At 42.4% G+C, this 24,164-nt stretch overlaps 1 protein-coding gene across 2 annotated transcripts in view; it reads right to left on the reverse strand.

Annotated features, from left to right (window-relative positions):
* Positions 1-944: 944 nt before the first annotated feature.
* Positions 945-24,164, reverse strand: part of LOC309875139 (uncharacterized protein) — an 80,978-nt gene continuing 57,758 nt past the window's right edge. The window contains exon 3 of one of the 2 annotated variants that reach the window (XM_082754232.1): positions 945-1,656. In XM_082754232.1, coding sequence (XP_082610358.1) covers positions 1,528-1,656 — 129 coding nt within the window. In that variant the 3' untranslated portion in view covers positions 945-1,527. The remainder of the gene's footprint in view (positions 1,657-24,164) is intronic. The other variant, XM_082754227.1, reaches the window with a different exon arrangement.

The raw sequence follows: 24,164 nt of genomic DNA on the forward strand, positions 1-24,164 counted from the left end.
CCCAAGCCATTTTGCTGATGACATCTAGTTGTTCAGCGATTCCTCTCATCGCATCCTTGGTATAATTGATGAATCTCTGCTGATTATAATAGAAATAATTAATCCAATCCACATTTTTATTGATTGTTACCCACCAGAACAGTAACTCAAACCCTGCAGCAATTTAATTTCTGGCTTTATATTCATCCCGAACTCCTCTAGGTACCCCAATAGAATCTATGTATACTCTATCATCAAATGATATTCCTAAGCCTCCTTTACTTCTTCTGGGTATTTGTGATGTTTCTCTTTCAAATGCCAGGGTGAAGGGTATAGCTGATTGAACAAGTGCACAAGTGCCTTCCCAATTAGATGGTAGGGTGGACCGTAAGATCTTCCCTCCACTGTACCACCAGAGATCTGCCCTGGCGATCTCTAGTCTTGAGCAGTTTCCCATCAAGTCTTTGGTAGCACAAGGCAAATTCTCCCAGATGCCAGGTAGCACTCACACCCTGCTGTGAGAGGCAAGCTGTATGGTTACCTATAGCTGTAGAGAATGCAGGGGGAACTGTGATATTGTTATCATGCAAGAAACAGCAAAGAGAGACTTACAGGCCTCATTTCCCCAGGCAGTCTTTTCTTGGTACAATGCAATCATACATCGCATCCCTTGGGAGTCTTTGGTCCACCCCCATGGGAAGGGCACTATCTGGGCAATCGGTCATCCCGAGGCACAAGCATAGCAGTAGCTACGATTGAGACTCTGGACAGTATGTTTGACCCATTCTATCCAGGCATTCACATCCCCATACCCTGTTTGAATCTCAAATGTTTGAACTGCCACATTTCAGAGGGCCTCCTGTTTACTCTCCTGTTTTCTCCTTGAGTTTCTCCCTTTCTCTGATGGCAATAGAGGATTGTTTCCATACAGCTATTCTCAATCTGGCTGTTGTGTCTCTCCCAGTTATTTGTTCTCTCTGCTCAATTGTCATTGGGCATTTAAATCTCCACAAGCTAACACCTCACAAGCATCAAACTTGACGGCTTGTGGTACATAACCCTCTGTCACAGTCACCCATATTTTGATGGGGTATCCCGTTTTTGCTATTATCTGGTCATGCCTTTTCCAAGTTACCAATTGACCAAGGCCTTCTCTGAGGCCTAGAATCACTAAAAACAAAATTAGTAATCAATTTTTCCCTGTCATTATTTTTAAACCTTAGGTTTCCAAATAATTATCGATACAAAAATAAGATGTACACTACTACTATAACAACCCCCCCCTTGGGAGCACTGCAGTTCACTATAGGTCTGTCCTTTCTCTCAATCACAAGTCACACTCATTAGTTACCTGTGAAAATAAAAGGTTAGTTTACAATTGTAAGCTCTTATCCTGCTCAGAGTCCACTACAAAATTTTTCTCTTCAATTTCAACTTCCAACAAGTCTTTTGTAGGAACAGCTTCCCAGGTACTAGCGTCGACAGATGCCTTCACTCGAGTATAGTGAGTCCAACCTTTTTCCGCAGTTCTTACGGCTGTTTCAGTGGTCAGTAATTGTCCTTCCCATTCAGGCCAGAGTTGACTCTTTCCAGGTCCGAATCAGGACCCAGTTTCCTGGATGATGGTGGTGAATGGGGAATTCCAAAGGTGGGGTTTGAGCCAACAACCCACAGGTCCTGAGAGATGACAAAGAAGAAGACAACCCCAGAATACAGCTCTTAAGGAAACTCTCTTATTTTGAATTGTGGTATCTCATCCCTTCTGCCCAGATAGGGCAATCTGAACAGCATCTCATATGGTGAAATTCCTATATCCTTTCTTGGTGCTGTTTAAACCTGTAGGAGTAAGCATTTTACCAAAGGAAGTTGGGTTTCTAACACTAGTTTAGTTAATTGCTTCTTTAATGTCTGATTCATTCGCTCCACCTTCCCAGAAGAGGAGGGGTGCCAGGGGCTGTGAAAATCCCACTCAATCTCTAAGGCCTGCTTTAACCCTTGCAGTAAAGCTTACACCCATCTAGTCACGTGGTCAATTAGGACAAACAAGTAACTCAGTAAAGTTTACCTGTATACTTTGGAAAGGTCAAACCCCTGGCTCCCGTCCCCCTCTAGATGGGTTACAGAACACCTTTTTATTTACCTTTTGACATATGGTACACCCGCTACATATGTGCTTCCCTAAAGTGTATATTCCTACACAGACATACTTTCTTAGCACAACATCACACATTGCTTGCACCTCCTAATGACTCTTCTGATGTAAAACAGTTAATATTTGCCTCATTATCACTTTATTCAGCATTTCTCTCCCATCAGGGAGTATCGATTTTCTTTCAGACTTCATGGCTCCTGATTCCTTAAAAAAATCTTTCTTTTAAAACTTTTTAGTTCTTTCTTAATTTTCAACAATTCCCTGAATCCTCTCTGCATTTATTCTGTTTTCCTTCAGACATTAGATGCCTTAAATACCTGACTTCTCTTTCTCCATATTGTAATTTATTTATTTATTTATTTATTAATACTCCCAAGCCCTGCTTTCCCAGAAAGTTGAATAGCTTGTTAGTAGCTTTCTTCACAACTCTTTTCTCCTGTCCTGACAATAGAAAACGATCCACATATTTGTTAACATTAATACCTCCTTGGGAGGTTGTAATTGCTCCAAAATCTTTTGTTATTTAAACTGACCCAAATAGATAGGTGTCCCTGTAAACCCCTGAGGTAAAATTGTCCACCTATATTGTTGCTTCCGCCCCCATTTAAGGGTCTTTCCAGTCAGAGGTGAATATACATGTATGTTTGCTCTCAGGGCCAGAGAGCACTCCATTAATAACACTGTTATTCCAGTCTAACAATTTACTATTTGAATGCCCAATTTAATCATCAAATCCCTTCCCAACAAATTAGTCCTTGCCTTGGGTACATACAATAATTACCCAGTGATCATTTTATCCCCTAGTCTCAGCTTGGTATCCCCCCCAAAGTGGCACTGTTATCCCAGCCCCACTTTTTAGGGTTTCATTAGTTAATTTAATCCCTGATACTTTACAGGTCAGTAATGACCTAGCTGTTCCCCAGTGTATTGGGTTTGATGGCAAGGTTCGGGGGCTGCGAGTAGGGGGGTGGGAAACTGCAGTGGCAGCCCCCGTGAGAAAAAAAACCCGGAAGCCTCCCCGTGGCAGATAAGGGACAATTTCATCTGGCCCTAAGGGGCCCACTGCTGCCCAGAGCCAAGCCATGAGCAATACAGTCAGTGCCTCTGTGAGAGCACATCCACGAAAACAAACAAACAAAGAAACAAACAAAAACCTGCTTCTCAACAGCAGTTGAGAGAGCGAGAAACCCCCCCGCAGACACCAAAGTCACTGCAGAAGGAGGGGGAGGAGGCGCTCCAGGCGCTGGAGCCGAAACCCCCCTGCGGCCGCTGGAGAGGCCCCTGGTGGAGCAGGCTGTTCCCCCCTCCCGGATGCTTGGGAAACTGAACAAACACCACAGCAAATATGCAAATATACCAAAACTTCTAGACTGTTACTTAGATAACGCCTACATCACCTTTCCCTGCTCATTCAATTTCAAACAGCTCTGTTAAATATTACATGCCACACTTTTAACACCTTCGGCAAGACTTTTAACACTTCCTTTATCTTTCTCCAGCCCGCACTTTTCTAATACCAGCACCAAAGGCTCAGTCAGAGTCCAACTTAATTCCATACCTTTTCCCTCCAAGATACTGAAACAACATATCAATATAGCATATTTCATCCCATTTTCCTTCTTTCCTCCTTCTTCCACTCCAGATATTCCCATTCGAAGTGGCCAGCCTGGCCACACTTAAAACATCTTATCAAAGCCTGTCTCTGCTAGGACTCGGGCCACAACACAGGCAGCCTTCTTTGCCTGCCATTCCTTCATCTCTCTTCCTCTCCTTTCCATCCTGGCCCTGACTCCCCCTGAAGATTTTCTTCACCTTTCTCCAACCCTCTGCCTCACTACCCGCTGCACTGTCAATACCATTAGTTTCGATCTTTTTTTTTTTTTTTTTTTTTTTTTTTTCCCTTCTTATCTCCCCTCCAGACACACCCCTCCAGGGCCTCCCGCAGGAGGGTCCCCCAGTGACTGTTCACTACGTTCCCCCACCTTCTGAAGCATTTTCTGCGTATTTTGCAAGGCTTTAATCACACAATGAACTTTCAAGAGCCCTTGGGATACTGGGTCCTCAGGTCTCATCCCCAAGTACTTTCTCATTCTAACCCGAAGTCTCTCATATGATTTCTGTGTTGCACACTATTATTATTCCAGCCAGGATTGGCAAGTGGGTATTTCTGCCCTGCCGGTATTACCCCTGGTCCTGGAGGATGAGCTCTTTCCCATTCTTGTATAGCAGCTCTCCTCCTGATCATTCCCATTTCTTTCCCTGTAAACAACATACTTATAGACATAATTCCCTCCCCCAAGAGTATAAATCAGGTCGTAGGAACTGGTCTAATTGTTCAGCTAGGCTGTTGGGGTCCTTGAATAAAGACTTCCTCTCCTTCTTAAAAAGTCCTAACCTCTCTGCTGGTAAGGAGGAGGGGGTAGTTCACCTAAGAGGATACACAGTTAGTGTTAGTACTGTTAGTATCAGGGAAGGCAAAATTCTCAACATATCTTCTACCTTGTTCTAATTCTTGCCAGAGCCTAGAGTACAATCCTTCTTTAGGGACAGTGTTAATTACAGTCCCTGTCTCCCTTCCCGGAGTGACTGCTGCTGCCACCAGTTCAATATTAAGATTATAGGGAGCATAACTTGACTCCTTCTCTGAAAAAGGAATCTTATTGTTTACACATAAATTTAAAGCCTGAATTTTCATCAGACCCGTATTTTGGCCAAAATACTGCTGTTTCCTTAATTGATTCTTTTGTCCAGACTGATACGCAATGTTTAACCTTTTTTTTTTTTTTTTTTTTAATTACTTTTCTTTTACAATCCCTCTAATTTTGGGATTATGTTTCCAATTTCTTATCATTTTTCAGGAAGAACTATTAGTAGGCACTCCCCCAGGGATATCTCCCTGTCCCCTGGAACTCATATTTTCCCATTTTTCCTAACCCTCGCCAGTATGTGCTACAGAAATTTCCCTTCTGCAGTGTACCACACACCAACGTACTGAAAAATGGGGGTGTACCGCCAAGCACTTCCCCGTGCCAGCGTTACCGCACACCTATGAGTTTACCAGATTCCCTGGAACTCGTACTTCCCATCTTTCCTAACCCTCGCCAGTATGTGCTACAGAATTTTCCCTTCTGCAGTGTACCACACACCAACGTACTGAAAGATGGGGGTGTACCGCCAAGCACTTCCCCGTGCCAGCGTTACCGCACACCTGAGTTTACCAGATTCCCTGGTGTACTTCCAAGCACTTCCCCGTGCAAGGATTACCGTACACCAGATTCCCCTGGTGTAGTGCCAGCACTTCCCCGTGCAAGGGCTTACCATACACCAGATCACCCGACCCCCAAGGCAATACTTAATATTTCTTACCTTGGTCTGTGCACAGAGTTACCGGATCGATTCTTAAAAACCCGGAGTGCCTACCTTCTTCCTTTCCCCACTACTTCACGGATCCTGCCTCTTTAACCAGTCTCGGGCCCTCTGTCAGCTTTCCGCAGAACCGCCACCGTCGATGCACAGGACCGCTGAAATCAGCGGGGCATGCCTTCCTGCTGCTGCGGCGGTGGGGCTCCCCAGCAGGTGACTGGATCCCGGACGAGCCCCCAAATTGTGAGAAACACTCCATAGCCAATAACTTAGGCTCAGGCGAGGATCTCAGTGAAGTAGTAATTTATTCGCGATTGCAATGGCGGGCGCCCCACAAGCAGGAGAGAGCGCATCTACTAGTTCCAAAACACAGTTTATATACCTTTTGATGGCAGGACCCTCCCCTGTTTCCCCACTGAGTGGGTAATCCAGATTCACAATCTATCTGATGCTTCACAAACAATGCATGGCCTTCAGTCGCCAGCCTGTTAAATTTCAAATTTCTTTTGACGTTTTTACTGCTTGAAGTGGTAATGTTTCTTCACTTATCTGACTTGACTTGACACTGTGATTTTCACCTAATTGTCCTAAGGAGTCTGATTGTCTGCATTTTACAAGGTCGCCTGCTAAACTTTCTTATCACTGTAAGCGTATCTCAGTACCACATTCCCTCCTTCTAAACAATGTAATTCTGCAAAAACAACATTTCTATTCCCACAAGCATATTAAACAACATTTTGTTTGAATAGATCTGCAAGTACTTTGGGTAGGAACATCAGCTGTGTGTCAGCATAGCTCTATCTGAAGTTAGTGGTATCAAGTCAGTTTATGTCTGGAGTCACTGACCTAGCATAAAGTTTCTTTTACTTGAGAAAATATAAATATCCCCAAAATATTAACTAAGCCTGAAAATGAGATTAAGACTTTAATATCACATTGCAACCAGGGAAACAGACTTGAAAAGGCAAACCCCAGATACTCCATCATATCCACTGCTTCTGAATGGGGGCATGTGAAAACACATCTAGACTGAATTTTCAGTGCAACTCAGCACAACAGAAGACAGGGAAAATGCTTGCCTGGCAGCATTTCTGATGGCCATGCCATACTGTGTTACCCTAAAATAGAAAATCATAAACCAAGAGCTACTTTCAAAGCACACAAAGCTAGAAGTTCTGATCAGAGCACTGCAGGCTTAACAGAAAAGGATCTGGGTCTCCCAGCACGAGACCCCCGTTTCACTCCCTTTGTCTTTACTGGGCTTTGGATCAATGCAGGCAAAAAGGCTTCCTCTGTACCAGGCTTTAACTTTGACCGTCCACTCAACCATTCATTCCCATAATCTTATGCTATTATTATGGTTTTAATTAGCAAAGGTTATACACCTAAATCTATTGTTTCAGTAAAGTTTTGGCCACAAAGTCCACATGATCATACAGAGATGAAAACCAAAGTCATCAAGTAATCAAGTTCAATACTTTTGTTGCAATTACAGCACCATATGTGTTTTATTCACATATACCTTCCTTTCCTGCCCTGTCTTCCTCCAAAACCCTACCACCAGTTTATTGTTGCTTTGCTGTGATCAGTAACTCTGCATCATGCAGACAGCTGAATAAAATTCTCTCTCTGTACCAATCTAAACTGACATTTTGACAGGGGCATGCCTTGGTAGCAGTGTGGCAGTAAATAATGTTATAGCAAAGAGAAGCCATTTGAACTGATGAGGTATATTGCTTGCAGCTGCACTGCATGAGTTCAACCTCAAGCCAGGCTGCTCCTACCCAATGGATTCAAGTACTATAATAGATTGAGAATTCTTCCTGTGCCAAAACAATGAGAGATAAAGGGAGCTGGAGTTTCTTCCCTTTGTACTCTCATCCAGCCTCCAAAGAAACAAACAGCTTAATCACACATGTACACAAACAAGTATTTTGAAATAAAAGTGCACAGAGAAGATTGAAATGGTAGAACAAATTCTGTTCTTAGTTGCATTATCAATAGCCATGTAAAACCTATATAAAAATTTTGATCCCTGCCATTTTAGAGAACTTTCCTCTTCTGATTGTCTGATTAATCTACAGAAAGTGATTATTACCTGACACTCCACTCCATATGGCTGTTTTCTTATTTACATTTCACATAACTTGGACTGCATCATTGATTAGCCCATTTTACATTTATATTCCACCTGTCATTTTTGCTTGTTCATTTTCAGCTTCTTCATATAGAGAAGTTGTTTATTAGCTCTTCTTGAGCTCTTCAGCTTGAGATGAAAGGATGCTAGCTACTCTCAAATCCAGCAGTGTTACCTTTCTCAAAACGCTTTTAAGTCAAGGTTTATTCATGTGCCATTACAGAGGATAACAGACCTGTTGTTAGCAAAACACTTCATGACTGGAACAGAGTGGTTACCTTCTTCATCATGAATGCAACCAGGAAGTTTTCTCCACAGAAAACCACATTCAGCTTAATTAATACTTACCCTTTTCCTCAAGGTTTTGAGGGGTTACAAATGATGTAACAAAACCAGACTTTTACAGATCAGTCAGCATCTCAGAACAGATGAAGCCAAGTCCTTAGCAAGTACTATTCTTGGAATCCCCAGAAACACAAAGGAAAAAGACACAAGGAATTCTCTGTTAAGAGATCCGAAGTTAGGTGTGATAGAGCAGACAGACAATTTTTTTATCTTTGTCAAAAAATAAGGGGAACAAATGGCTTAGGATTCCTCAAAAAAAGTGCAATAACTAGCTTGTATCAGAAAAAGAATAGTAATTAATATTCCTCTCCTTTAGGATATGTTTTGTTTTCTCAGTTTTTTTTTTTTTTTTTTAATCACAGTATTGATTAGTTTTGATTTAATCCAACTTTGCTTACAACTACTCACCCATAATGAGGTCAATTTTTCTTCCTCAAACACAAATAAGCAGCAATATCCTTTTAGAGTAGTGGGTATCAAACAGTATTGTGACTTTTTGGAATTTGCCAGTTCAGAAATTAAAAGAAAATACTCTTTATTCTTAATAAAAATGCTCTTTATTATACCTATTTTTTTAAATCTCTCCCTCACTTTAATACTAATAAAAGTGATGGATATCTAAACTGGGCAGCTAACAGAGACAAAAAGTACATTCAAAACAGCCTCACAGTGGTAAGTAACATCCATATTTCATTTAACTTAATATAAGTGAAACACCCCCTAGCTTGCGTATTCCAAGTAAACTTTTCGTTTCCTACAAAGCACAGAACAGTTTGTGCTTAATGAGTAGCACTCATTTCTTTGTTAGTTATACCATTTCTAAAAAAATACAATTTCCAATAAAATTGGTCTGACACTGTATCAAATTCACATCAGAATGAAAAATGAGTGGCACACATTAGTTTTGTGCTGGAGACTTGTTGCTAGCTATTTCATTTCTGTACTTTGACAATGTTCATAATTAAATATGATGGGCACAAAAACTTACTTAACATTAAACTAGTATAACACAGAGTTCCTGAGGAAGGCCAGAATATCAGATATTCCCACTTCAGGCTTCTTTTGCTTCTCAATGAGCAGTGGCAGGAGTACATTATTGCATAAGTAATGTTCACTTGATGAATCTAGACTGATTGAGATAGCCCTCACATGTAACATCCAATCATCACAAGGCACTGCAGTAAAGGGAAAGGTGACACGGGAGTGGAAGAATGGCATCTGTCTCAGTCAGAGAAGGCTGCCCAATGGGTATCTTCAAAGTGCCAGTCAAAGAATCACAGAATATCCCAATCTGGAAGGAACCTACAAAGATCATTAAATCCAACTCCTGGCTCCAAACAGGACTACCTAAAAATTAGACCATGTATTTGAAAGTGTCTTGAACTCTGACAGGCTCAGTGCTTTGGCCACTGCTCTTGGGGAGCCTTTTCCGGTGCCTGACCACCCTCTCAGTGCAGAACCTTTTCCTAACACCCAGACTGACCCTGCCCTGTCACAGGTCCGTGCCATCCTCTCGGGTCCTGTTGTGGTTCACCAGAGAGCAGAGCTCAGTGCCTGCCCCTCCGCTCCTCTTGTAAGGGAGCTGCAGGCTGCCATGAGGCCTCCCCTCAGTTTCCTTTTATCCAGGCCAAGCAAACCAAGTGACCTCAGCCACTGCTCCTACATCTTCTGCTTTAGACCCTTCACCACCTTTTTAGCCCTGCTTTGGATGCTCTCTAGTAGTTTTATGTCCATCTGATACTGTGGTGCCCCAAACTGCACACAGTACTCAAGGTGAAGCCGCACCAGGCAGGGCAGAGTGGGACAATCCCTTCCCTCAGCCAGATAGCAGTGCTGTGCCTAATGTATGCTGGGACATGTCTGGCCCTTCTGGCTGCCAAGGCACATACTGGCTCACATTCAACTTGCCATCAACTAGAAACCACAGATCCCTTTCCACAGGGCTGCTCTCCAGCCTCTTATCCCCTACCTCGTCCCAGGTACAGAATCCAGCGCTTACTGTTGTTAAACTTCATGCTGCTGGTGATTGCCCAGCTGTCTAATTTGTTAAGATTTTTATATATGGAGTGGTAATTTGTGTCAAGAAAATGGTTGATATTAATAAAGAAGGGGGAGATTTACGAATGTGGCCATGGGGGTTGGAAAACCCCATGATTGAGATAACATCAGATTCTTAACGACGAGGCCATCAGGAATATAAAAGAGTTTAGAGGGAACAAAGAAGGGTGATTCAGGAGACTCCATGCAGTCTCAGGGTTTCTTGTTCCCCAGCTGGTTCTCTTGTTCTCCAGCCATTAAGGCATGGATGTTTCTGGGTGTTTGCTGTTGTTGTTACATTCCAAGTTGTTTGACCAATGAAAAGTTGTTTTGAAAAGAACTGCTGTGGAGAGAAGGGTATAAGAGGGGAGCCTGCCCTCAAGATAAAAAAAGGCAACACGATGGAGTTATGATCAATAAAGAAGCAGAAAGAAGGAATGAAGAGGAACAGGCTGGCAGAATGGAGACCAGGACGGGAACAGGCATTTTGATTGCCTCATGAAGATAGGTTTGGCCAGACTCAGCAAACCGCTCAGAGAAGCTCATACAGAAAGTCGCTGGGAACAGGCGCACTGGAGCTGGAGAGAAGCTCGAGCTGAGAGAAGCGGACCTGTGCACACAACTGCCTCTCGCTGGTAAGCAGTTGCGCATTATGGGGAATCATACGTCCTTAGGAACAAAGACTGTCCTGATAACCTTACAGCTTATTCTCCTCATTAACAAATGGACAGTTTATGAGCCTGAAATATGGGACCAAATTGATGTCAAGGTGTGGGACTCTGCAACTAAAAACGACAAGGTTGCAGTGGGATTGCTCGGCACCTGGCGAGCAATCTCTGAGGCCTTAAAGAGCCATGTGGAGCCACAATGACAAATGTGTGGCTTGCCAGATAGTGAGGGAGCTGCGGGCTCCTTTACTGATCCGACTGCTACGCCATTGGCCCCTCTGCTGCTACAGCCATCGAAGGCTTTTGCTGTTACACCCCCTGTTGACCTGGACGTGCCTTTTGACCTAGGCCTCATTGGCCTTGAAAAGGAGATGGATATGTTTTTCTTCGATCTGAGAAGAACGAGATACATAAGGCCTGAAGACCAAGTTGCTTGACAACTTAAAGCGAGACATATTGTTCAAAAGGAATGGTAAATGGAGACTGTTATGTTATGGAACTTAAAGGACTGTTTGTTATTTTTCCTGATTGTATGTATGTATAGGCATACTCGGGTTTAGTATGTACATGTAAAAGCGATGTTCTTAGAATGTTTGATGTTCGTGTGTGCGTGTTGGTGGAGTGTAGACTCCCTGCACTCCCAGCGCTGTTTACTTGCCTTTTATACCTTTTAGAAATATTTGTTTTATAAATATTACAAAATTCAGATTGAATTCAGACTTCATTTATAACAAGATCATCCTGCAAGGCTTCACCACCCTCAAGGGAGTCAACAATTCCTACTAATTTAGTTTTGTTTCCAGACTTACTTGGTATGCATTCAAGTTGTGCATCCAGGTCATGCATAAAAACATTGAAGTGAACTGATCCTAAAATGGAGCCCTGTGGAACCCCACTAGTGACTGGCTGCCAACCTGATGTTACCTCACTTATTCTAACTCTTTGAGCTCAAACAGTCATCTAATTGTTCACACATCATACTATGTATTTGTCCAGCTGTACATTGAAGATTTTGTCCAGACAGGTTCTGATAGAGCAGAAATCTTTGCTGAAATCAAAAAACATTGTATATGCTGTCTTCCCTTGGTCAAACAGATGGGTAAACTTGTCCTAAAAAGAAATTAATTTAGGATTTTATTAAGTTTGGAAATTAAAAAGAAGTGATCTCTTGTAACTATTTAGTCAAGGGGACTCCAGACATGGGATGAGGTGATAGCTGGAGCCCAGGCCATATGAGAGAAGGTGGAAGGCAGTCCCACTGCCAGAGGGGAAGCCTTTCTTTCTGGTTAGAAAAATGGCATGGGGGAGCCATTACCAGGAAAAAGGCTTTGTGCATGACTGCATTCACCTGGGAGGTGGTGGTCATCCCTCATTGCAGTGCCCTTCTCCGGGCTATGTCTCACCCATGGGGTAATGGCTGGAGGCTATGTCACCATGACCTTCAGAAAACAATGTGGGGCCCAGGAACACCAATCATTCAGAGAACGGTGTGGGGCCCAGGCATGCCCACCATCCTGAGAACAGTGTGGGTCTCAGATGTCTAAAATATAGAGAACAGAATCTAAGGGTATTTATTTTAAAATGGCCAAACAGGGGCTTCACAACATGAGAAGAATATAAAACTATTAGAGAGAGTCCAAAGGAGGGATACAAAGACAGTGAAGGTTCCAGAGTAGAAGACACGAGGAGTGGCTGAGGTCTCTTGGTTTGCTCAGCCCAGAGCAGAGCAGGCTGAGGGGAGGCCTCATGGCGGCCTGCAGCTCCCTCACGAGGGGAGTGGAGGGGCAGACGCTGATCTCTGCTCTCTGGGGACGGCGACAGGACCCGAGGGAATGGCATGGAGCTGGGACAGGGGAGGGTCAGGCTGGGTATAGGAAAAGGCCCTTCACTGGGAGGGTGGTTGGGCACTGGAACCTCTCACCAGGGAGGTGGTGGTGGATTTACTGTGCTAGGCAGCTAAACAACACAACCGCTCTCTCACGCAGACCTTCTCTTCACAAACAGAGAAGGACTGGTGGAGGATGTGATTGTCGGGAGCTGTCTTGGGCAGAGTGACCACGAAATGGTGGAGTTCTCTATTCTTGGCAAGGCCAGGAAGGGGACCAGTAAAACCGCTGTATTAGACTTCCGGAGGGCTGACTTTGAGCTGCTCAGGACACTGGTTGGCAGAGTCCCTTGGGAGGCGGTTCTGAAGGGCAGAGGAGTCCAGGAAGGCTGGGTGCTCTTCAAGAGGGAAATCTTAATGGCGCAGGAACGGTCTGTCCCCACGTGCCCAAAGACGAGCTGGCGGGGAAGAAGACCAGCCTGGCTGAACAGAGAATTGTGGCTTGAGCTTAGGAGAAAAAAGAGGGTTTATAATCTTTGGAAAAGTGGGCAGGCCACTAGGGAGGACTATAAGGATGTTGCGAGGCTGTGCAGGGAAAAAATTAGAAAGGCCAAAGCTCATCTGGAGTTCAATCTGGCTACTGCCGTTAAAGATAACAAAAAATGTTTTTATAAATACATCAACATAAAAAGGAGGACTAAGGAGAATCTCCATCTGGATGCGGGGGGAAACTTAGTTACAAGAGGTGAGGAAAAGGCGGAGGTGCTTAATGCCTTCTTCGCCTCAGTCTTTAGCGGCAATACCGGTTGTTCTCTGGATACCCAGTACCCTGAGCTGGTGGAAGGGGATGGGGAGCAGGATGTGGCCCTCACTATCCACGAAGAAATGGTTGGTGACCTGCTACGGCACTTGGATGTGCACAAGTTGATGGGGCCGGATGGGATCCACCCAAGGGTACTGAGAGAACTGGCAGAGGAGCTGGCCAAGCCGCTTACCATCATTTATCAGCAGTCCTGGCTATCGGGGGAGGTCCCAGTTGACTGGCAGCTAGCAAACGTGACGCCCATCTACAAGAAGGGCCGGAGGGCAGACCCGGGAAACTACAGGCCTGTCAGTTTGACCTCAGTGCCAGGGAAGCTCATGGAGCAGATTCTCTTGAGAGTCATCATGCAGCACTTGCAGGGCCAGCAGGCGATCAGGCCCAGTCAGCATGGGTTTATGAAAGGCAGGTCCTGCTTGACGAACCTGATCTCCTTCTATGACAAAGTGACGCGCTGGGTGGATGAGGGAAAGGCTGTGGGTGTGGTCTACCTTGACTTCAGCAAGGCTTTTGACACCGTCTCCCACAGCATTCTCCTCAAGAAACTGGCTGCTCTTGGCTTGGACTGCCGCACGCTTCGTTGGGTTAGAAACCGGCTGGATAGCCGGGCCCAAAGAGTCGTGGTGAATGGAGCCAAGTCCAGTTGGAGGCCAGTCACTAGTGGCGTTCCCCAGGGCTCGGTGCTGGGGCCAATCCTCTTTAATATCTTCATCGATGATCTGGATGAGGGGATTGAGTGCACCCTCAGTAAGTTTGCAGATGACACCAAGCTAGGTGCGTGTGTTGATCTGCTTGAGGGTAGGAAGGCTCTGCAGGAGGATCTGGATAGGCTGCACCGATGGGCTGAGGTCAACTGCATGAAGTTTAACAAGGCCAAGTGCCGGGTCCTGCACCTGGGGCGCAATAACCCCAAGCAGAGCTACAGGCTGGGAGATGAGTGGTTGGAGAGCTGCCAGGCAGAGAAGGACCTGGGAGTGATGGTTGATAGTCGGCTGAATATGAGCCAGCAGTGTGCTCAGGTGGCCTACAAGACCAACAGCATCCTGGCTTGCATAAGAAATAGTGTGACCAGCAGGGCTAGGGAGGTGATCGTCCCCCTGTACTCGGCTCTGGTGAGGCCGCACCTCGAGTACTGTGTCCAGTTTTGGGCCCCTCGCTACAAGAAGGACATGGAGGTGCTTGTGCGGGTCCAGAGAAGGGCGATGAAGCTGGTGAGGGGCCTGGAGAACAAGTCCTACGAGGAGCGGCTGAGGGAGCTGGGCTTGTTCAGCCTGGAGAAAAGGAGGCTCAGGGGCGACCTTATTGCTCTCTACAGGTACCTTAAAGGAGGCTGTAGAGAGGTGGGGGTTGGTCTGTTCTCCCACGTGCCTGGTGACAGGACGAGGGGGAATGGGCTAAAGTTGAGCCAGGGGAGTTTTAGGTTAGATGTTAGGAAGAACTTCTTTACCGAAAGCGTTGTTAGACATTGGAACAGGCTGCCCAGGGAAGTGGTAGAGTCACCATCCCTGGAAGTCGTTAAAAGACATTTAGATGTAGAGCTTAGGGATATGGTTTAGTAGGGACTGCTAGTGTTAGGTCAGAGGTTGGACTCAATGATCTTGCGGTCTCTTCCAACCTAGAAATTCTGTGATTCTGTGATTCTGTGATCATATGGTATGGAATATCCCTTTCGTTGGTTTAGGTCAGTTGCCCTGGAGATGTTTCTTTTCTCACTTTTTTTTTTGCCCACCCCTTAGGAGGGTTAGAGAGAGTCCTGATGCTGTGCACTGCTCAGCAGCAGACACAACAGTGGTGTGATACCACTGCTGTCCTAGCTACAAGTGCAGAGCACAGCACTGTGTGGGCTTCTGCAGGGAAAGTTAACATCCCAGACTGCCACAGTTTAGGCAGCATTAGGACAATGTACTCAGACATATGACTTAATTTTTAGGTAGTCCTGTTTGGAGCCATTGAGTTTGGACTCAATGATCCTTATGGTCCTGTCCAACTATGGCTATTCTGTGAACATGGAGCTTTCCCATCCTCTAGTACCCAGTGAAGAAAGAAGCCAGGGAAAGCGAAACCTTTCTCAGGAAAGAGATATATCAACACATCATGTAGATGACATGTTAAAATTTTCAACTGTCAACACATCTGACTACCAGTTAACTCCTGGTAAATTAATAATATAAAAAGACACTTCTACTACCTTCAGTATGGCTATAATTTTATCAGATGGAATGACAATGACATCAGCCAATTTTAAAATCATCCTTTAAACTTAGTCAGAACAGGTTTTGGAGAAAGGGAGTTTTGACCAGTAACAACATTTAGTTAAGACACTATTATGAACAGAAATTAGCAGAAACTCAGGAAATAGAAGTAAAACATTCCTCTTCCCTACCACCTCCCCAAGCCTTTTGCAATCCAAAATCTTTACTTGCATATCTGGCTTTGTTTGGCATGCATTTGATCATATAGCAAACTCGACTTTAAGCCCAGGAGAGCATAACGTTCCCCAAGAAATAAAGTGGCTTAACAGCACAATAAAAAGTTTTTGTTTTGTTTTGTGTTTTTTTTTTTTTTTTTTTTTTTTAAAAAAGTAAAAAGGTAAGAAAGGCCACATCATGCTGAGCTCTGAACCAAATGTCTACTCAGGGAGAGAGCTAATGCACAACATGATGAAACAAGAAGTTGATCATGACACAACAAGCTCAAAACTGAGTTATGTGGAATCCTAACATGCCAGTCAGATGAAAAAAAATAAATTGTAGCACAGAAAAATGTAAGAAAACATCATTGAAAAGATTATTTTTAGGGTCTTTTAGATGTGGAACAGTCTCACTAACAAAGAACAATTGGCTCATCTTGAGTCACTTTAAAATTGATTTAACAAAGATTCTATTGGCAGGGGGAAAGACATGGTGATCCAAAGGGTCTTTTCTGTTTCTAATTACCATGACCTCACCTGGACATGCCCAAAAACTTTTAGAGAGGAATGTGTGTTAACACTTATATGAGGACATAGGTCCCTGGGGAGATGAATGCATAATTGCTCCAGCAAAGATCATCTAATTGTCAGGAAAGAAACGTTATTGTACACAGAGCCAGGATTAGTCCAGTTGGGTATTTAGTTTTTATTTTATTTTATTTTATTTTATTTTATTTTATTTTATTTTATTTTATTTTATTTTATTTTATTTTATTTTATTTTATTTTTTAATTACCATCAGCAGTCTCCCAGTGTAATCCAGTAATCCAGGTGATTGATATCAGTTTTATCTTCCTAATTACTAATGGATTCTGTGATTCTGTGATATGCAAATATCACAGATAGTTTTATCTTCCTAATTACTAATTACTTGTTCTGGAGAACAAGTCCTACGAGGAGCGGCTGAGGGAGCTGGGCTTGTTCAGCCTGGAGAAAAGGAGGCTCAGGGGCGACCTTATTGCTCTCTACAGGTACCTTAAAGGAGGCTGTAGTGAGGTGGGGGTTGGTCTGTTCTCCCACGTGCCTGGTGACAGGACGAGGGGGGAATGGGCTAAAGTTGCGTCAGGGGAGTTTTAGGTTGGATATTAGGAAGAACTTCTTTTCTGAAAGGGTTGTGAGGCAGTGGAACGGGCTGCCCAGGGAAGTGGTTGAGTCACCATCCCTGGAGGTCTTTAAAAGACGTTTAGATGTAGAATTTAGTGATATGGTTTAGTGGAGGACTTGTTAATGTTAGGTCAGAGGTTGGACTCGATGATCTTGCGGTCTCTTCCAACCTAGAAATTCTGTGATTCTGTAATGAACCTCACAAATTTCAGATCAACTGTGGTTTTTTTTTTTTTTTTTTTTTTTTTTTTTTTTTATATATATCATTACTAGATAAAAGTTCATTTTAGAAAGAAATTTTAACATTTCAGATATTATCTTCACTGAGTATACTTGTCACCCTCCCCCCCCCAAAAAAAATATATATATATCAATGGCTGTAGTAATAATTAGGGCAGACTGAACTCTTATTGTTAACATTACTTAAAAAAATATATATAAAGTAGCATGAGAATATTTATATGCTTTCTTCTGAAAAGCTTTTAGTTTAAAAAAGTTTTTGGAAAAATATTTCAATTTTTGCTTAATTCTCAAATAATAAACATTTTTTTTAAAATATCAAAATTGTAACCAGAAGTTTTCAGCAACATTATATTCAAGCTTTTTGTCTACAGTTTTCTAGTTGACAAGCACAAAAATGTCACGACATAAAAATCAAACATCAAACCACATCCACTAAGCATTTCCTGAGAGGGAAAAGGGAATTACTGCCAATTTACTGTTTTATTTTCAATAATAAGAAAGTAGAACTGCTTTGTTTGAATAGTATGTTCTGAGTACCTGTCAGAGAAAACATTACCAAGTACTAACGTGTTGATAGTTGACCATTAGATACAGTCTTCCTATATTAAGAGCTTATTATATAATCACCATAAACCTCCGTGGTTAAACCAAAAACAAAGGATTAACATAAAAATTGGCATGTGAGGATACAACCATGTCCAATTGTATGCAAACTACACTGCTGCCTTTTAGTACCTGAAGCAAAGACCCGGTAATAATGTGAAGAACAGAGTTTAAAAGAAAGGCTGGAATCCCTCCAGTTCTGAAAACAGGGAAAGGTTTTGCAGTTTAAAAGACTTCCCACTCCCAAAACTGGCCACCACCATCAAGGTGGCATTTAGCCGTAAAACTTGCAGAGACAGAGGACTGAAAAAAAACATAACTGTGTATATAAGCCTCTGGCTCTTGGTATAGGTTGTGTCAGTCTTGAAGATAAATATCTGCAAAAAAAAAAAAAAAAAGGTTTATGGTTTGGAATTTTTCTAACATTAAAATGATACAGGAAAATCATCCTGCTATGTTATGTATGGTGATGAGATTTTTTTTGTCACTACTAACATTCAAATTACATTAAATATATGATGGGGAAACACTGTATTATTTGAAAGATCAGGGTATGAACTTTCACTCAATCTCTGAGAAAGGTGGGGATTTATTATTATTACTTTGTTACTGTCTTGAAATTAGCCTTAACAAGAGCTATTTTTGAAAGCGAAACATGAACAAGAAATGCTTATGTAGCAAGCCAGGGTTTCCTAGGCCACTGCTCCTCAGACAGGCTCTTATATGTTCTAAAAAACACTTAAAAACATATATTACTATTTCAGTAAAGGTGCAAAACACTGAGAGTTGCACTGCAATGCCTCTCAATAAGGCTGAACCAAACCTGTGGGGAGATGTGTTTGCAGCTGAAACACAAGCATGGCATTCCCCATTACAGCAGCAGAAACGGCACCCTATGCCCTTGGCACCCCACAGAAGAAACACAGCCCTCTGGAGGAGCCTTGTTTCTGTGCCTCAGGACACTCCTTACCAAGAGGGCGAGGAAAGGAAATGGGCTGCAGTCAGAGGCCTGCCAAACTGTGCTCTTTTAGGGTCACTAACCTACTTTGCAGCACCTCTTTTACCAGCTATGCAGCCCAGGTAGGGGTGTTGCCTATAGGAGTGCAATAGATGGAATAAATTGTTCCTTTGCTCTCTTTTCCCTAGGACACTGCTCAGCCTGTACGTGTTTTAAAAAAATATATATATGTATTAAAGTGACCATGTCTACATGCTGTAGAGACTTCATGCATACACCCATGTAGACAAACTCTAAAAATCACCATTCACATGCATATGATCCCTACAGACTGTGTTTCCTTACAAGCAATGCTCTTAGAAGACTTAGCTAGGTTGTGTTTCTTGACAATAGCCGTCTGATTAGACTGCACAAGATAGACACGTTTCAGCAAGGAATTTAAGTATGAAACCCACCTTTAAGTCATTGCATATGCATGTTTTCACTTTACTCCCTTGATAAATTGGGAACTGTAAGATTTGAAAGGAACTGGCACAAAATAAATCAAGGAATAGAATTTTGCTTTTCATAAAATTATTTAGGTTGGACAAGACCTGTAAGATCAGCAGGTCCAACCTTTGACCTAGCACTGCTGAGTTTACCACTAAAGCATGTCCCTAAGCACCACATCCACATGTCTGTTGAAGATCTCCAGGGATGGTGACTCTACCACTTCCCTGGGCAGCCTGTTCCAATGCCTCACAACCCCTTCAGTGAAGAAATTTTTTCTAGTATCCAACTTAAACTTCCCGTGGCACAACTTAAGGCCATTTCCTCTTGTCCTATTGCTTGTTGTCTGGGAGAAGAGACAGAACCCCCACCCCACTACAACTTCCTTTCAGGTAGAGAGCAGCAAGGTCCTTGAGCCTCCTTTTCTCTAGAAGAAATAGTCCCAGTTCCCTCAGACACTCTTCATAGGACTTGTTTTCTAGACCCTTCACCAGCTTTGTAGCCCTTCTTTGGGCATGCTCCAACACCTTGGTGTCCTTCTCACAGAGAGCAGCCCAAAAGTGAACACAGTACTCAAGGTGCGGCCTCACCAGAGCAGAGTACAGGGGGACAATCACTTCCCTAGCCCTGCTGGCCACACTATTTCTAATACAAGCCAGGATGCTCTTGGCCTTCTTGGCCACCTGAGCACACTGCTGGCTCATATTCAGCTGTCCATCAATCAATATCCTCCAGCTCCCTTTCTGCTGGGCAACTTTCCAGCCACTCTTCCCCCAGCAAGTAGCACTGCACAGGGTTGTCATGCCCAAAGTGCAGGACCTGGCACTTGGCCTTGTTGAACTTCATACAGTTGGCCTTGACCCATCAGTCTGGCCTACCCAGATCTGTCTGCAGAGCCTTCCTATCCTCAAGAAGATCAACACTCATGACAAACTTGCTGTCATCTGCAGATTTACTGAGGGTGCACTCAATCCTCCTTTCCAGATCATTGATAAAGATATACAGAGAACTGACCCCAATACTGAGCCCTGGGGGACACCACTTGTGACCAGCCTCCAACTGGATTTAACTTTCTTTGCTGCAACTCTTTCGGCCTGGCCACCCTGACAGTTTTTTACCCAAAGCATACACCAAGCCATGAGCAGTCAGTTTCTCCAGGAAAACAAACAAACAAACAAAAAAAAAAAAAAAAAAAAAAAAAAAAAAAAAAAACTGTGAGAAACAGTATCAAAAGCTTTACAAATATCTGGATAGACAACATCTACAGCCTTTCCCTCATCCACTAAGAGTATCACCTTGTCACAGAAATTTTGTTTTTCTTTCTCAAGCAGGACTGTGTGGTTAGTTTGGAATGACAGCTTAATGAATGCAAGATGAAAATAAACATTTTTTCTGTGCCCATTATAAAAACTCTCATGGGTGAAAAATTTCAATTTGTACACTTTTTCTGAGATACTTAGGATATAAGAGTTTTTCCTATCAGCATGACTTTCAGAGGGTCACTCCTCTATGCAGAGATGGTGTGCACCTGTTCCCAAATGCATAACATAGCTTTACCCATGTCCTCAATTAAGATAAAGTGCACACTGGATTAAAAGTGTTGTTCCGCAGTGATCCTACAAAGCCTACAAGTGTCTTAATTAAGGTCGACACTACTACTATTTAAGAACTGTGAGAAACCTTGACTGTTTGGCAATATATTTCCAAGAGAGAATTTTCTTCATCTCAGAAACGAATCATTCAAAAAACTAAAATGAAAAGAGAGACAAAAATAAAATTAAAAACAAAACAAAACAAAACACTACACACTGGCATCTGCCTAAATGTATGTTGGAAACAAATTATGACTTGGCACTTTGCAAAGTATAAATCTAGCAAGTGTTTTGGAAGCTGAGGTTTTACGTATTGGTTTTGTGTGTGCCACTGCATTCCTCTGCACCTGTCTTATACTGCACACATTTGGAATTTTTCTGTATTCTTTATAACTTCAAAGACAGGAACGTAAACATCTCTGCTTTTCCTGAGATGACTGTCAGTATGTATGTGTATGCATCACTGAAACTTCCTAGACTCCTGTGCTGTTTTCCCATGCCAGACACCACTGTGCGCCTTCCTGAAAAGCAGACATTTTTTCAATAGCAACTTAACAGCTACTAAGGGAGAGTAGGTCAGTCTCTAAGACAGGATGCCAAAAGGACAGGAATTGAATGGTGCTGGCTAGCAATGAGGCACTATGCAAATCAAGAATGCAGTGTGGTCCCCAGGGAAATAGTTCATGAGCCTGAAGTATACGATAAACCTGCAACTAAAGCATTCCTAGGCAACTGCGATAACAATGTGTCACATTCCTGAGGACTCAAAACAAAAGCTGCAAGAGTCCCTGCAAAGCAGTGCTCCCTTAAACATCTGTGCTCTCAAGGAAAATGAAAGATTATTGCAAGTTTTGTTACCTCTTTCCATTTTCTAAAAACAAAACAGGCAAGTTAGGGATTTTGAGAGGGACTAACCTAACCCTAAATCAAATGATAGCAGAAAGATTCTTTAACTGGTTAAAAAAAAAAAATATGCAGAAAACACTCATGCTTTCACAGTGTATTGAAAATAATGTAAATGTCAAAATAAGGAGGTGGCAAATAAGTTGTTTTGCTGTATATTACAAATAACTACTTCTCTGGATGTAGTGTTAACCACCAGCTGCGAAGATTAAACCCATAACTTCAAATTCGGTTTCTTACCCTTTACATTAGGCATTGTACTGCCTTTTGTAGATAAGTAGTCCCTTCACTGTTGCTTATAAATTGAGTACAAAACAGCCCAAGATACTTACTCTTTTTTTATTATTCGCCATTGTTCAGTGACTAGTCTGCAAACAAACAAATCATGAAATGGCTGCAGCAAGTATTTATTTGTTGTTAATTATTTATTCTGGCACACTGGATAAGTACCACAGGCTGCAGGAGAGGAGGGGGAAGGAATGGGAGACCAAAACAAAACACCCTTGCTAGTGTGGTGGACAAAATTCTAGCATTCATGTATGAAATACTGGCGGCAGCATGAGATTTAACAGAAGCACAGTGCACAGTGTCCTTCTGGGAACTGAGGAAGGAAAGATCAAGAGCATTCCAGAATTCATAAAGTAATTACATTGCACTTCTGTGAATCAGAACAATCTTATTACCTCACCTTGTTTTCAATCAGTGCTGGAAGCAGCAAACCTCAAGCTTATTTTTCAGATATGAAGCACTCAAGAGCTCATTTGTTTCCTTGTTCCAGATATTCCTGCCAGTAGCAATGTAAATAACAGATCTTTGTTGTGCTGCTTTGTAAAAATTCTTTGATATTAAAGATTTTTCCATAGCAGAGTGTCACAGCACAACTCACAACACACCGCTTCCACAGTGGGGTGGAAGGCTTTCCTGCCAATACCTGAAGCCAAAGATGATTAGGTGATTTGTAATAGTTAACCACCACTGTATTATTATTATTATTATTATTATTATTATTATTATTATTATTATTATTATTATTATTATTATTATTATTATTATTATTATTATTATTATTATTATTATTAAAAAATAAAAATAAAAATAAAAATAAAAATAAAAATAAAAATCAAGAACAGAAAAAAAATACGTGGAAAAAAAAGCATCAGAATTACTCCTTTCCAGATAGAAAAGCTGTGTACCAAAAATGAAAGTGCCTGGAAAACCACCAAGACTGAGCCATCTGTATCAAGACTGTCTCTCTCACATGCAACCCTGAGAACTAGGACAGCCACTAAGCAAAACTAAGGTAAACACTGCCTTCTTGCTTCTCAAAGGCATCCAGAATTCATACATTGAGTGTAAAACACATCTACATGGAAAAGAAAAAAAAAAGCTACAAAAATCTTCTGTAAAAGAAGCTGCTGTGAAAGGGCATAACACCACCGGACCACAAAATCAAAGCTTAAATACAGATGGGAGTCTCCTATGCACCAGTTTCCATTTCTGGCACTGTTTCTTAATGCATATTTTTGCCTGGCTATGCCATTTGTGGGTATTGTACTGCTGTTTATGCAGGGCTTTATTTCCAACTCTAACTGCATGACAGATCTCTCAAAGACCTCACAGGACACTGTTTAGACCATCATATTAAAAAAAAATAAATTAAGATTAACAGTCATTGTCATTTTGCAAGGATTGAAAATTATCTTCAAGCACTCCAGCAGCTTCTAATTAAGACCACGTTAAGTGTCAACATGATCAGATAAAGTGATAAAAAGCTATTTAGCATGCAGAATTTGCCTGCATAACTGTCTCCTGAAGAAACACCCAAAGGTTGCCATTACTTTTACTTTGTTTTCAGAAGAGCATACAAAATAATCTGCCCTTTGTTTCATCAGTAATTCATATACTAACAGAGCTTTCTCCATTTCATCTGTCCCCAGTCTGTGAGTCTGAAGAAAGGCAGAGTCATAGAAATAAACATTAGTTGTAATGCCTCCCACTCACTCCCATGGACTAATTCCTTCCCTTCCTCTCATATGTCTGTTCACAGAGGCTTCCTCACTGACAAAGCTGTCCATCCCATTGACAGGTAAGAGTACTAGATGTTTTGAGAACTTGAGATATTTTGCATCCCCTTTCTTGTTTTCCCTACTACTAGAGAACACAGTCCTTGTGAGTACCTGAGCTGTGCAAGGATAAGGTATTATCTAGAAGCCCTGGTCACTTTCCCTCTGTCCCATGCCAACTCCAAATCACCTGGGAAGTCAGCTGCTTTTCCAATCAAATCCATGGAAAACTGTTCCACACACACTGGAGAAGAATATGAATTCTTTGGTTTGGATTTGTATGCTGAGTTTTCCCAAGCATTCAGAGTTGCTCAGACTTAATTTTCCAGTTCAGGCACGTTAGCAGAGAGTAATACATTTGGGAAAAACAAGAATAGCACTTTAGAACAGTGATACAAAGCCCGCAAACAACA

Source organism: Aythya marila, assembly GCF_965140915.1.
Source record: "Aythya marila genome assembly, chromosome: 2".
In the NCBI taxonomy this organism is placed as follows: domain Eukaryota; kingdom Metazoa; phylum Chordata; class Aves; order Anseriformes; family Anatidae; genus Aythya; species Aythya marila.